Raw genomic sequence first — 14638 nt, 5'->3', positions numbered from 1 at the left:
TCTAAAAAGACAATGTACACACCTTAATTTAAAAAATACTTTATTGCTAACAAATGCTAATCATCATCTGAGCTTTCAGCAAGTCATAATCTTTCTGCTTCTGGAGGGCCTTGCCTCCATGTTGGTGGCTGCTGAGTGGTCAGGGTGGTGGGCACTGAAGATGGGGGGGCTGGGGCAACTTCTTAAAATAAGACAACGGTGAAGTTTGCCGCATCGATTGACTCTTCCTGTCACAACTTCTCTGTGGCAGGTGATGCTGTTTGATAATGTTTTACCCACAGTAGAACTGCTTTCTTTCTTTCTTTTTTTTTTTTAAAGATTTTATTTCTTTATTTGACAGAGAGAGACACAGCGAGAGAGGGAACACAAGCAGGGGGAGTGGGAGAGGGAGAAGCAGGCTTCCCGCTGAGCAGGGAGCCCGATGCGGGGCTCGATCCCAGGACCCTGGGACCATGACCCGAGCCGAAGGCAGTCGTTTAACCGACTGAGCCACCCAGGCGCCCCAGCACAGTAGAACTGCTTTCAAAATCGGAGTCGATGCTCTCAAACCCTGCCACTGCTTTATCAAGTTTATGTGATATTCTAAATCCTCTGTTGTCATTTCAACAATCTGCACAGCGTCTTCACCAGGAGTAGATTCCAACTCAGGGAACCACTCTCTCTGCTCCTCCTTCTGAAGTAGCTCCTCCTCTGTTCAAGTTTGATCATGAGCCTGCAGCAATTCAGTCCCTTCTTCAGGCTCCACATCTCATCCAGGTTCTCTTGCTGTTTCCACCACATCTGTAGTGACTTCCTCCCCTGAAGTCCTGAACCCCTCAAAGTCATCCATGAGGGTTGGAATCCACGTCTTCCAAACGCCTGTTCATGTGGATATTTTGAGCTCTTCCCATGAATTACAAATGTTCTCTTTTTTTTTTTAAGTAGGCCCCACAGGCATAGAGCCCAATGCAGAGCTTGAACTCACCACACTGAGATCGAGACCTGAGCGGAGATCAAGAGTGCTTAACCGACTGAGCCACCCAGGCGCCCCAAATCACAAGTGCCCTTAATGGCATCTAGAATGCTGAATCTCTTCCAGAAGGTTTTCAGTTGACTTTGCCCAGATCCATCAGAGGAATCACTGCCTAAGGCAGCTACAGCCTTACAAAATGTATTGTGTTATGCTAAGACTTGGAAGTTGTTTTTTTTTTTAAGATTTTTATTTATTTATTTGACAGAGAGATAGAGAGAGAGCACAGATAGTCAGAGTGGCAGGCAGAGGGAGAGGGAGAAGCAGGCTCCCCGCCGAGCAGGGAGCCCGATGCGGGGCTCGATCCCAGGACCCTGGGACCATGACCTGAGCCGAAGGCAGACGCTTACCGACTGAGCTGCCCAGGTGCCCCGGGACTTGGAAGTTGAAATGACTCCTTGGTCCACGGGCTGCAGGATGGGTATTGTGTTACAAGCCCGACCACAGCCTTGAGCATCCCATCGGAGCTCCTGGGTCACCAGGTGCATTGTCAGGATGGGTGTCGTGTTACAGGCCCGAACACGGCATTAATCTCGTTGAACATCCCATCAGAGCTCTGGGTCACCAGGTGCATTGTCAGGATGGGTGTTGTGTTACAGGCCCGACCACGGCATTAATCTCGTCGAACATCCCATCAGAGCTCCTGGGTCACCAGGTGCGTTGACAGGGAGCAGTAGTATTTTGGAAGGATTTTTTTTTTTTTTTCTGAGTAGTAGGTCTCAAGAGGCCTGTGTTGGCCTTCGACACGCCTTCCTCCCTAAGCTTGGTCACTTCTAGCTTTTGATTTAGAGTGAGAGACGTGCAATCTTCTTCCACTTGGACGCTTGCCGGCCACTGGAGGGGGATTAACTGGCCTCAGCTCAATACTGCTTTGTCTCAGGGAACAGGGAGGCCTGAGGAGAGGGAGAGAGACGGGGAACGGCCGGTATGTGTGAGAACACACACATTTATTGATTACGTTTGCCATCTTATGTGGGTGTGGTTTGTGGTGCCCCCGAAAATGACGATGGTAACATCAAAGATCACTGATCACAGATTACCACCACAGATGTGATAATGATGATAAAGCTTCAAATGTTGGGTTAATTACCCAAATGTGACCCAGAGACACGAAGTAAGCAAAAGTTGTTGGAAACACGGCACCAACAGAGTTGCTGGACGCAGGGTGGCACAAACCTTCAATCTGTAAAAACCCATAGTATCTGCGGAGCACCCTAAAGTCAGCTGTGCCTGTATTTTCTCCAGCCCCTTACTGTCTGGAGAAATGCCGTTCACGCCAACAGCTTCACTTATCAGTGTTCGATAATGTTTAATGAGCACTTTGAATGTGCTAGGCTAAGAATTTTGCGTGTATGAACTTACCTAGTTCTCACAATGTGCTCCCGGAGTCCTGTCAGGGAGGCTGCCCTCGCTCACGATGGCACCAGTGTAGATACCCAGAGAGCACTAACACCATGAGCAGTCCTGTTCTGCAGAGGCAGATACCGAGGCCCCAAAAAGTGGCTACAGAGCTTGCCCGAGATTACACAATGTGGAAATAAGTGAGAAGAGACGTGACGGGGCTCCTGGGTGACTCAGCTGGTTAAGCGGCCGACTCTTGATTTCCGCTCAGGTCACGATCTCAGTATCATGGGACAGAGCCCCACATGGGGTTCCATGTTCAGTGTGGAGTCTGTCCTCCCCCTCCTCCAACTTGTGCTCTCTCTGTCTCTGTCTCTCTCTCTAAAATAAATAAGTAGAAATAAATCTTGGGGCGCCTGGGTGGCTCAGTCGTTAAGCGTCTGCCTTCGGCTCAGGTCATGATCCCAGGGTCCTGGGATCGAGCCCCACGTCGGGCTCCCTGCTCCGCGGGAAGCCTGCTTCTCCCTCTCCCACTCCCCCTGCTTGTGTTCCCTCTCTCTCTGTGTCTCTCTCTGTCAAATAAATAAATAAAATCTTTAAAAAAAAAAAGAAAGAAAGAAAGAAATCTTAAAAAGAGAGAGCGAACAGACGAGGCTATTGTGGCAGAAACTCCAAGGCAGACGGAGGAGGGGGAAAGCCTACAGTAGAAAACACGGAAGGCTGCACTCGAGCCTTGACCAGGCCTGTGCCCAGGGAAGCTGGGGACAGGCTCACTAGAAGTCCTTGTCCTATGCTATCAGTTAGGGAGCATACTTGGCCTTCTCTCGTTGGTCTTAAATTAGAGCTAGGGACAAAAATTAGGGAAGCGTCAGTTTTTAGCCAAGTCCTGGCCCTTCTGGACCAACTGCTTCAGGAGTGTGTGGGGCTTCCTGTCCCGTTACAAGAGGCAGCAGGCCGGCCTCCAGGCATGTTGCCGCAGGCCGTGGGTCAGAGTTCTACCTTCGTACGTGGCCTGGCCACTGTCCGTTTGCCTATGCAGTCTCTCGACACAGGAGGTCAGGCCAAGGTTGGAGCTGGGACCGCCTGGCCCCCCAGCCGCCCTCCTCAGCACTGCTTTACACTCCTTCTGCCCTGTGCTCTCAGCGGGCGGCGTCCCCTCCTCAGAGAGGCAGCTCCACTCTAGCCAGACGCCTGGGTTGAAACCTGCAGCCGCTCGCTCACCAAGACCCCTTTCTCCACCGTTCTCTGCCTCAGCGTCCTCATCTGTGAAACGGGGTTGTTGGCGGTGCCCACCTCACAGGGTTACAGTGAGGACTGAGGGCGCACGAGGGATGCACTCACTGTTTGCTAGCATCATCCTTGTTACTCTCACCATGTCCTGTGAGGTCTTTCAAGCTACCCAGTTCATTTTTGTTTTCTTGCTTATAGATGAGCTCCCAGACAAAAAAAGTTATAGGAGGGCAGGGGCCTCATCTTTCCGATTTATCTGCGTCTTAGTAGAGGCTCAACTATAGTTGATAGTCTAAATTTTTAAATATATGAATAACTAACTATATGCATCATCTACAGATTGAAGTTTCTCACAAACCTCTCCTCCATTTCATTAATTGGCTAGAGCGGGTCACAGAACTCAGAGGAATATTTTACTTACCAGATCACTGGTCTATTATGGAAGAATGTAACCTAGGAACAGCAGATGGGAGAGATGCATAGGGCCAGGCGTGGGGAGAAGGCAGAGCTTCCATGTCCTCTCCAAGTGGGCCATTCTCCCCCCATCTCCACATGTTCATCCACCCAGAATCTCTCAAATCCCATCCTTTGGGGTTTATATGGTGGCTTCATTACATTTAATTCATCCACAATTAATTAAATCATTAGCAATTCATGAGTGACCCAACCTTCAGCCCCTCTCCCCTCCCTGGAGGTCATCTCATTAATATAAACCCAGGTTTTGTTGAAAGGGCTTTGTTAGGAATATCCAGACACCTTTATTACTCTTAGGATATTGCAAGGGTTTTAGGAGGTCTGTGCCAGGAAGGGATGAAGATCAAATGCATATTTCTCACTGTAAATCACATTAGTGATAAATGGTATGGCAAATAAATCAAAAGGGAAGGGGCATCCAGGAGGGGTGTTAAATTTTAAGGTAGGGTTACCATGGAAGGCCTGAGGAGGTGACGTTGCAGGAAAGATCAGCGGGCAGTGGGGGACAAGACCATGTAGCCATGAGGGGAAGAGCATTCCAGGTAGAGGAATAGGGGCAGCATAAGCACGGATGAGAGGCACAGACGGGGACGAGGGACAGACAACATGGGGCCTTTGCTTTTATTTTAAGATGGGAAACGATTGGAGAGTCCTACAGAGGAGGGACACGGTCTGACCACCTTTTAACCCAATAATGCCAGCCATTCTGTTGAAAACAGAGGATGGGGGGCAAGGATGGAATCCAAGGAGATGAGTCTGGAAGCTACTGCAATCATCCACGTGTGTAATGTCGTTGCTTTTGCCCACATGTTGGCCGTGAAGGTGGAGTGAAGTGGGCAAATATGGGTCTACAGTGTTTGGAAGGTAGAGCCCATGGGTTTTTTTTGTTTTGGTTTGGTTTTTTTAGACCAGTTTTAAGTTCACAGCAAAATTGAGAGGAAGGCACAGAGATTTCCTGTGCACCCCTGCCCCCATTCATGCACGGTCTCCCCACTATCAACACCCCCCACCAGAGGGTGTATTTGTCACCACTGATGAGCCTACATCAACACGTCATTAGCAGAGTCCATAATTTGTGTAGGGGTCACTCATGGTGATGTGCATGCTACGGGTTTGGACAGATGTATAGTGACACGTATCCACCATTATGGTCTCACACAGAGCAGTTTCACTGGCCTACGCATCCTCTGTGCTCCTCCTGTTCATCCCACCTCCCCAACCCTTAGCAATCACTCATCGTTTTTCTGTCTCCAGTTTTGCCTTTTCCAGAATGTCAAACAGTTGGAATCATACAGTATGCAGCCTTTTCAGATTGGCTGCTTTCACTTAGTAGTGTCCGTTTAAGGTTCCTCCATGTCTTTTCATGGCTTGATATTTTGGCTCTCTTTAGCACTGAAAAATATTCCATTGTCTGGATGGGCTTGTTTGTTTATTCATCCATCTACAACGGACATCTTTGTTGCATCCAAGTTTTGGCAATTATGAACAATGCTGTTATAAACATCCATGTGCAGGTTTTTGTGGGGTCATAAATATTCAGCTCCTTTAGGTAAATACCAAGGAACACACTTGCTGGAGATAGTCACACCAATTGCATGGCCGAGAGTATATTTAGTTTTATGAGAAATCTCCAGATTGTCTTCCTAAGTGGCTGTGCCATTTTGTGTTCCCACCAGCAATGAATGAGGGTTCCTGTTGCTCCATGTTTCACCAGCGTTTGGCGCTGTTGGTGTTCTGGATTTTGGCCATTCTAATAGGTGTGTAGTTGTATCTCCTGTTGCTTTAAGTTGCATGTCTCAGATGGCACAGGATGTGGAGCATCTTCTCATGTGCTTACCTGCCAGCTGCAGAACTCCTTCAGTGAGGTGTCTGTTAAGGTTTTAGGCCTATTTTTGGGGTGGGGGTGGTCAGGTTGTTGTTTTGTTTTTAAGTAGGCTCCATGCCCAGCGTGGAGCCCAATGTAGGGCTTGAACTCAAGACCTTGAGATCAAGACGTAAGCTGAGATCAAGAATCGGATGCTTAGGGCGCCTGGGTGGCTCAGTTGGTTAAGCGACTGCCTTCAGCGCAGGTCATGATCCCGGAGTCCCAGGATCGAGTCCCGCATTGGGCTCCCTGCTCGGTAGGGAGTCTGCTTCTCCCTCTGACCCTCCCCCCCCTCATGTGTTCTCTCTCTCATTCTCTCTCTCTCAAATAAATAAATAAGATCTTTTAAAAAAAAAAAAGAATTGGATGCTTAGGGTGCCTGGGTGGCTCAGACAGTTGAGCAGCTCACGCTTGATCTCAGCTCCGCTCTTGATCTCAGGGTTGTGAGTTCAAGCCCTGTATTGGGCTCCATGCATGGAGCCTACTTAAAAAAAAAAAAAAAAATTAAGAGTTGGGTGCTTAACCAACTGAGCCATTTAAGTGCCCCTGGTCAGGTTGTTTCTTGTTGTTGAGTTTTAAGAATTATTTATATTTTTTGGACAGCAGTCCTTTATCAGCTGTGTCTTTTGCAATATGTTGTTTTTAATTTTAATGAAGTCCAGCTTATCAATTCTTTCATCGGCCCCACCTTTGGTGTTGTGTCTGAAGTGTCAGTCATCTAGGTTTTCTCCTATTATCTCCTATGCGTTGAATAGCCCTGCATTTTATACTGAGACCTATGATGCCCTTGAGTTAATTTTTGTAAAGGGTGTATTGTCTGTATCTGCATTTTTTTTTTAAAGATTTTATTTATTTATTTGAGAAGGAGAGAGGGCAAGAGCGCATGAGCAGGGAGAGGGGCTAAGGGAGAGGGAGAAGCAGGCTCCCCGCTAAGCAGGGGGCCCGACACTGGGCTTGATCCCAGGACTCTGGGATCATGTCCTGAGCCAAAGACAGACGCTTAACCAACTGAGCCACCCAGGCACCTTTTTTGTGTGTGCATGTGGACATCCTTACAAGTTTTTTTTTTAAGTAAGCTCTAGACCAACGTGGGGTTTGAACTTGCGACCCTGAGATCAAGAATTGCACGTTCCACTGACTGAGCTCGCCAGGCACCCACAAGTTTTGTTTTTTGCTTTTCGTTTTTTTTTTCAGATTTTATTTATTTATTTGAGAGAGAGAGAGGGAGGGAGAGAGCACAGAGGGAGAGCGAGAAGGAGAAGCAGACTCCCTGCTGAGCAGGAAGACCGATGTGGGGCTTCATCCCAGGACCCTGGGATCATGACCCAAGCCGAAGGCAGATGCTTCATGACTGAGCCACCCAGGAGTCCCCCCATCCACAAGTTTTTTAACGAGGAATTTTTGAGGAAAACTCAAGACAGGAGTACTGAGTCAGCTAAGAACTCTGTTGTAAAGGAGAGAGAGCCTGGAGAATATATTTACAAGCCAGTTACCAAAGAGGCACAAAGAACAGAGTGTTAACTGGGCAGGGATTGGTGTCCTGTTTTAAATTAATCTAAGCTTACAGGAAATTGAAGTTCTAGCAAATTTGTTTACTGAGAAGGGTAGGAAAGAAAGAAGAAACTGGCGCCACAGAAATCGAGAAACTAGAGACAGACACTTTCAGCCCCAGAATCATTACCATGTGACTGTATTTCAGTAGCAAAATCTATGTGACAAAACTACACATTTTTAAAATATACATATAAATGTTGGTAGTACTGATAATGTTCAAATAATTTTTTTAATAGATTTTTTTTTTAAAGATTTTATTTATTTATTTGATAGAGAGCACAAGTAGGCAGAGAGGCAGGCAGAGGGAGAGGGAGAAGCAGGCTCCCCGCTGAGCAGGGAGCCCGATGCGGGGCTCGATCCCAGGACCCTGGGATCATGGCCCGAGCCGAAGGCAGACGCCTAACGACTGAGCCACCCAGTCGCCCCAATGTTCAAATAATTTCTTAAGCAGAAAGGCAGCTATATGAATCATCTCACAAATTTGTATTTTATTTATATGTGTTTCAGCTTTTAATAGAATATATGTATAAGAAAAGGATCTGGACCATAAATGTATGGTATCAAAAATAATTCTACACACCTGAATAAACACCCAGGCCAAGAAAAAGACCACCACCCGTATTCCACAAGCCCCAAGGAGTCCTCCCTGACATTCCCCTCCCCACCCGAAACCCGTCCTGAAACTGCAACACTCACGTCCTTCCTTCTCTTCACGTGTTACTTTGATTTATGCCTTTGCGTGCACCTGAAATGCTTTGTGAAAATCTTCTCAAAAGGAAGTTCAGTGTGGTGGGAAGAGCGCAGACCTTGGACTCAGCAAGACCAGGCTTTAAATCCCAGCCCGCCTGGCTACCTACTAGAGGTGTGACCTCCTCCTAGCCCTTCCCTCATCTGTATAAGCAAATGCAAACACTCACACCTCCCAGGATTGTCATCAGGATTCAAATCACAGACTCCACGTTTATTCAACAAGTTTACTGAGACCTCTTGAGGCCTAAGCCCTGTAGAAACTGCAGATGAATCAAACCCAGGCTTTACCCTCAAGAAGCTCACAATTTGGAAACAGGTAACTACAAAAACATCACAGCCAGTAAGTGCTTTGAAACAGGGAGAGAAATAAGGATGTAGTGTTTATAAATCCGGAGTCAAAACCCAACCGCGGAGAGAGGCAGGAGGGTCTGCAGCGTCCCGTATGCAGAGACGAGCTTGGGGCCATCTAGAAAGGCTCTGTCCACAGAGGCAGCCACATCCGCACGGGTCTCTGGAGTCACTGCAGGCTGGTCCACTGCAAGGAGGTATAGACCACCTTCCCGTCAGGCTGAGGAGAACACAGCAGCAGCGTCTTTCTGACGCTGGTTCCCAGGCGGCCCGCAGAAACCAGGTCCTGCAGTGGAATGGGGTCCCCCGGAGCCCAGCACTGAGCAATGTAGTGGGCGTGGAAACGAAGGGGGTCACCTGGGTGAGAGAGAGACACGTAGCAGTTCCCAGTGGCAGAGGGCTGGAAGACACCGGAATGTCCACAGGTAGGAGACGGGAATCATCCTAGTAATCACCATGAATATTTCAAAATAGCTATTCTTGGACCCAGCAATTCCACTTCTTGGAATTTTTTACTTATAAGGATAACAGTGCTAAAATATACCTACGAAGACGTTCACTCTGTTATCATTTACAGCTGCTAAGAAATGGAGACAACCAAACCACAGACTTAGGTTCGTGGTCTCTCCGTAAGACTGAGTATCATACAGCTGTTAAAATGAGAAGAATGGGGGCGCCTGGGTGGCTCAGTCGTTAAGCGTCTGCCTTCGGCTCAGGTCATGATCTCAGGATCCTGGGATCGAGCCCCGCATCAGGCTCCCTGCTCCGCGGGAAGCCTGCTTCTCCCTCTCCTACTCCCCCTGCTTGTGTTCCCTCTATCGCTGTGTCTCTCTCTGTCAAATAAAAAAAAAAAAAAAACGAGAAGAATGTACCAACGTGGAGAAGTCCACGATACCCTGCGTGGGGAGAGGGGGGTGGGGCAAGCTGTCCCACACATTCAGCATAATCGTATTCAAAAAACAAAACAACTAACGGAATAGATCACTGTCGTGGCGTAAGAACCACGACCACAAAGTCCGTCAAAGCCACGAGGAACGCAAAGGATGTCACGTGAATATCCAAGGAGAAGTGACTCTAACAGACTAAAAGAATTTACAAGACGACGGAGTCATAAATAGGTGGGATAAAGGAGTTAACACAACTTCTCAGGAAAGGGCCCGACAGTGAGTATTTGGTTTTACGGCCGCGTGACAAGCACTCACCTCTGCCGCTTCGGCGCCGCAGGAACCCCAGGCCGCAGGTGAGCAGACTGGGCTGCCTCCCAGTAACCTGACCTGCGCTCTGCCCCCGCATCAGGTAAATCTGATCGATCAAGGAGAGCCGGAGCCAGAACGGGGCCCCACCCAGAGGTTAGGTGCCAGCTAACGAAAACCAACGAGAGCAGGGCGGGGAGACGTCCCACTGAGAGGACCCTCGGCGGCTGCTGTGACAGCTCTGGCCGTGCGGGAGGAAGCATCGAAACCCCCGGGAAGGTGCCTCAAAACTGTTCCAAGACGCCCAGTGCCTTTATCAGTTCGGGAAGCTTTACTGTCAGAGATAAGTAAGGGCCTCAGTCCTTGAATATTTTAATCTTCAGGAAACAAAGATTCTACATATACCTCATACACCGAGTATGTATTCTTTTAGAAAAATTGACCCATTAGAACTAACAGGTCAGTCATTTGGTTCAGTTTCAGATGTGTGATGGAGTTATTGGTGGATTTACCCTTATTTTAACCGGAAGTTTTAGTAAGGCCATTAACAGTATTAGAACATATAAACTTAAAACTTACTCCATTTACAAGTTATTAGATCTGAGTTTTTGGCAAGTTCCATAACCTGAACACCATACAACTTAAAAAGGAAAATAAACATATTAAAATTTAAAATGCAGGGGCGCCTGGGTGGCTCAGTCGGTTAAGCGTCTGCCTTCGGCTCAGGTCATGATCCCGGGGTCCTGGGATCGAGCCCCACATCGGGCTCCCTGCTCATGGGGAGCCTGCTTCTCCCTCTCCCTCTGCCTGCCACTCTGCCTACTTGTGCTCTCTATCTCTCTACCAAATAAATAAATTAAAGATTTTATTTATTCATTTGACAGAGAGAGACACAGCAAGAGAGGGGACACAAGCAGGGGGAGTGGGAGAGGGAGAAGCAGGTCTCCCGCGGAGCAGGAAGCCCGACGCGGGGCTCAATCCCAAGACCCTGGGATCATGACCTGAGCCAAAGGCAGAGGCGTAACGACTGAGCCACCCAGGCGCCCCTAAAAAAAAATTTTTTAATGCAACTTATAACACTGAAAATTACATAACTCCTTTCACGAGTGGTATCAAACATGGACTAACAGTCCCCTTAAAATCTGCTAGATTGGAAAAAAGATTTGTAAATTGCACTGAAAGCTTGAACTAGATATTAGTATTCATACGTTAAGTTCATTTTCAAAACCAAAATAATCTTTTACATACAGAAGTCACAAAAAAACAGTAGCAAGGTAATTAGAGTGTGGTTATCTGTAGAGCACGGGGCAGGTAAACCGTTCTTAATTCCTAAGTCAGTCCCTTAGTTGAGTGTTTGGTCCCTTAGTCCCTTAGTTGAGTGTTTGGTCTGAGAAGAGACGAAGGCTCTTGGCTCATCTGCAGAAGACTCCATCGGTCTCCAACCAACAGCTAAGATCTGACTACTTATCTGGTGCTTCTATCCTTCTATGTTCTCAGGAGGAACAAAAAAGGTGATTTTCCTGCAGACTTACTTTTTCAACCTTTTAGTTAAACAATAAAGGCACTCATACTACAAATTCAAAATTTAACTGATACATTGAAAGTCCCCTTTACCTAGGGGGACCGCTGTACTTGGGCTGGAGTACGTGCTTTCAGGCCCTTTTCCACTAGCTACTTACTTTCTAGTCAGTACTCCATTCTAAGTTCTTCTCATGTTCTTTGCTAGAACCATATATATATATATATATATATATATATTTTTTTTTTTTTTTTTAAGTAATCTCTACACCCAACGTGAGGCTTGAACCTACAACCCTGAGATCAAGAGTAGCATGCTCCACCGACTGAGCCAGCCAGGTGCCCCTAGGGCCATGACTTTTAAGGCTACCTAAATAATGTGTGTATAACTCCATGACAACATAAAACATAACGCACTTCTACCATACCTGTTTTCAACAAGTGGTTCTTTTTTTTCCTTCTCCTTTGGTCATTTTTTCGTAAATGTACGTGGACCTACATTAACCTCTGACAACTAACACCAATGTGTAACCGCTAACCTATTAACAATCATTCTGGTTGCTTTCTAATATTTCGCTACTGTGAAGAATCCTGCAGTGACGATTTCCTGTATGTTTTGTGCACGTATCTAAGTGAAACTTCTGGATCAAAGAAAGTGCTTAATCAAATTTGCTACGCTGCCCTCCAAACAGGCTTGGGTTCCCAAGTGTTCCTGTCCTTCCACGGGTTTCAGAGGCTGAGAAAAGACAAAAAGGGAAAATGCAGACGGTGGTGGGCTTGTGAAGAAAGGGGCAACAATGGGAGGTGCCCACAAAACTCACCAGGATAGACCAGGAAGTCACCCCCGAACTTGCCAGCAGCACTGAGGAAGAAGCCTCGCTCCCACAGGTCTCTGTAGATGCTGTAGCGAAGCTCATGGGCAGGACGACCAGCATGGGGCCAGTCTTTGGACTGGACACGCCAATCCAGGGGCCTAGCCTTGATGGGTCGAGGCCTAGCAGTGGCCAGCTGGACCAGCAGGGCGGACCTGGGCAAGGGGGCCACCCCATTTGAAGGCCCTGGCTGGGGAGAAGAGGAACCTGGGGGAGGAGAATGCAGCAGTTCGGTGAATCCAAGGACAAGGTCTTCCCATCCCTCGGAGAGTCCCAGGCCCTCGATTCCTGGCCAGGATTCCCAAAAGATCTCCCGCCTACTTCCACTGGTCCCTGCACTCCGCTCCTACCCTCACCTGCTTCCTCGGGCTCTCCAAGAGCCTGGCCAGCGCTGGCCTCACTCTCTGCGGCAGCCGGGTTCGCACCGGCCTCCTGGCTCTCGCTGGCCCCTGATTCCTGCTCCAGCTTCTGCTTCTTCGCAGCCTGGCCCTCCGCAATCTTCTCCAGGAGCTCCTGACGACGAGTCTCACGGGCCTCGGCTGCCAGGGCGCTTTGCTCCTGGAAGCCCTGCTCCTGCTGGCGTTTGTAGGATGCCAGGGCCTGAGAAGGAAGCCAGCGGGAATCCCAGGATCCAAGTCTGCGCTGCCTTAGGAAGCCAGGAACCCTGACTCGCTGACTCCTCCCAACCCCAAGCCCGAACCCGGGGATCCTAGTCTCTTGCATGCACAGTATTCCAGAATCCAGGGCGCCCAGACCCCTCCCACCGCAGGGACCTGGAGTCCGGGTGTCCTGCCTCTACTTCCGCGGGTCCAGGGCGTTCACGTCCCCGGCCCGCCCCTTACCAGGCTGTGTTGGCGCGGATCTGGGCGCGGGGCGCTGACCAGGGTCACGGCGCCGATCTCGGCCAGAAGCCGCGCCTCTTCGGGCATCAGCAGCAGCGGGAGGCCCAGGCGCGAGTTCTGGCGGGGCCCGCGGGGCAGGGCGCCCACCGTGCGGCCCCCCACTCCCAGACGCTCCCGCAGTGCCTGCACCGCCTCGGCTCCCCATACCAGGGAGCGGCCGTTCGCCACCTCCACCACCAGCATCCTCCTGCGGGAGCCAGGGGGGCACAGCGGTCACCGACAGAGCGCTCCCACCGCCTCGGGTGGGGTGGGGTGGAGGGTCTCAGCGAGGCCCCGCCCCTACGCCTGGGGGGGTGGAGCCTCGCCCGGGCCTCGTTTGCCACCTGCCGATTCTCCAGGCCAGGCCCCGCCCCCTGGGCGCCGGACCCCGTCCCCAGGCGATCCCGCCAGGCCCCAGGGCCGCCGAGACGAGGCCCCGCCCCCCGCCGAGTCGCTGGGGCGCCGCTAGGCCCTCCCGACCCTGCGGTTAGCGTTCCGGCCATCTCGCCTTCTCCGCTCGGAGAAAAGCCTCCCTTGACGCGGGGCCACGCCCCCTTCCAGTGACTCGGAACTCGGCCCCTCCCCTTTCCAAACCACCGAGGCGTGGCCTCAGAGCCTCCTCGCGCGGTGTCAGACGCCCACCGTAGAAGCCCCGCCCCGCCGGCGCAAGGCTTTCGGGCGTTCGGACCTCCTCGGCTCGGCCGAACTCGCAGCCCCGCCCCTCCTGAAGGCCGGCGGCTCGGCGTTCGGGCGCCCTCGGCTCCCATCAACCCCGCAGCCAGGCCCCGCCCCCTCCGGCCGCAAGCGCTCCCGGTTGGGGAGCGAGTACCCGCCCCACTGAGCGAACCCCACAGCCGGAGGCCCCTCCCACTGGACACCGGCCATCCGTTCCCCGCTCGGGCGGGCTCACCCCCTCGTGAGCGCTCCCCTCAGAATGCGGCACCGTGCTCCGACAGAACCAGTTAGTCACCTCGTAAACACCAGCTCGCGGTCCCGGCGGAGCCACCCCTACGTAGCGCGCCACGCGCTGCTTCCTCCACCCCTCCCCATCCCGACCCCCTGCGTCAGTTTCGTCACGCCGCCACCTCAGCGAAGCGGGAAGTCTGGGATCCGCCCCCAGTGGCGCCGTAGCCCCTGAAGCGGAACACCTTGGCCCCGCCCCCTCGAAGCGACCCTCCCTCGGCCGCTTGGGTTCCGCCTCTAGGGAAAGTGAGGCCAATTACCTTGGCCCCGCCCCGGTGGCTGACACGCCAGCCGGGGTCCCGCCCCCTCAGGGTGAGCTGCTGTTAGCCCCGCCCCCTTGGGACGCTCTAGATCACCGCCTCCTTCGTGTTGCTTAAGTCTGTGGCCCCGCCTCCTTCTCAAAAAAAACCCCAGACACCGTCTATCTCCTAATCTAAGTCAAACAGGCGTTGTGGCCCCGCCCACATCCGGCCGAAGCTCTTGGCCCCGCCTACATCCGAGCAGAGACCTCCGAAATAAACCGAAGCTTGTGGCCCCGCCTCCAAACTGCCACCGATTCTGCCCGAAGGAACCCGAAGCGGAGACCCCGCCTCCTCCCGGTCCCGACGCGTCCCTCGGAGCCCGACGCTCCGGGCCCCTCC

The 14638-nt window shown here is 51.0% G+C and overlaps 1 protein-coding gene across 4 annotated transcripts; it reads right to left on the bottom strand.

The window, feature by feature from the left end:
- Nucleotides 1–8432: 8432 nt before the first annotated feature.
- On the bottom strand, nt 8433–14119 carry TSEN34 (tRNA splicing endonuclease subunit 34). Of its 4 annotated transcripts, none has more exons than XM_036065396.2 (5): nt 14005–14119; nt 12996–13242; nt 12510–12753; nt 12103–12360; nt 8433–8927 (listed from the first exon to the last, which is right to left on the bottom strand). In XM_036065396.2, exons 2-5 carry the CDS (start codon nt 13236–13238, stop codon nt 8740–8742), a joined length of 933 nt encoding a protein of 310 aa, XP_035921289.1. In that variant the 5' UTR covers nt 13239–13242; nt 14005–14119; the 3' UTR covers nt 8433–8739. The 4 variants fall into 4 exon arrangements, with proteins under 4 accessions (XP_035921289.1, XP_035921287.1, XP_035921288.1 ...); XM_036065394.2 differs by having other exon boundaries at nt 12510–12729; nt 13945–14098; XM_036065395.2 differs by having other exon boundaries at nt 13945–14097.
- Nucleotides 14120–14638: the final 519 nt, after the last annotated feature.

Source organism: Halichoerus grypus, chromosome 15 (assembly GCF_964656455.1).
Source record: "Halichoerus grypus chromosome 15, mHalGry1.hap1.1, whole genome shotgun sequence".
NCBI classification, from domain to species: Eukaryota; Metazoa; Chordata; class Mammalia; order Carnivora; family Phocidae; genus Halichoerus; species Halichoerus grypus.
The sequence above is the reverse complement of the archived record's forward strand: the minus strand, read 5'-3'. Positions and strand labels throughout refer to the sequence as shown.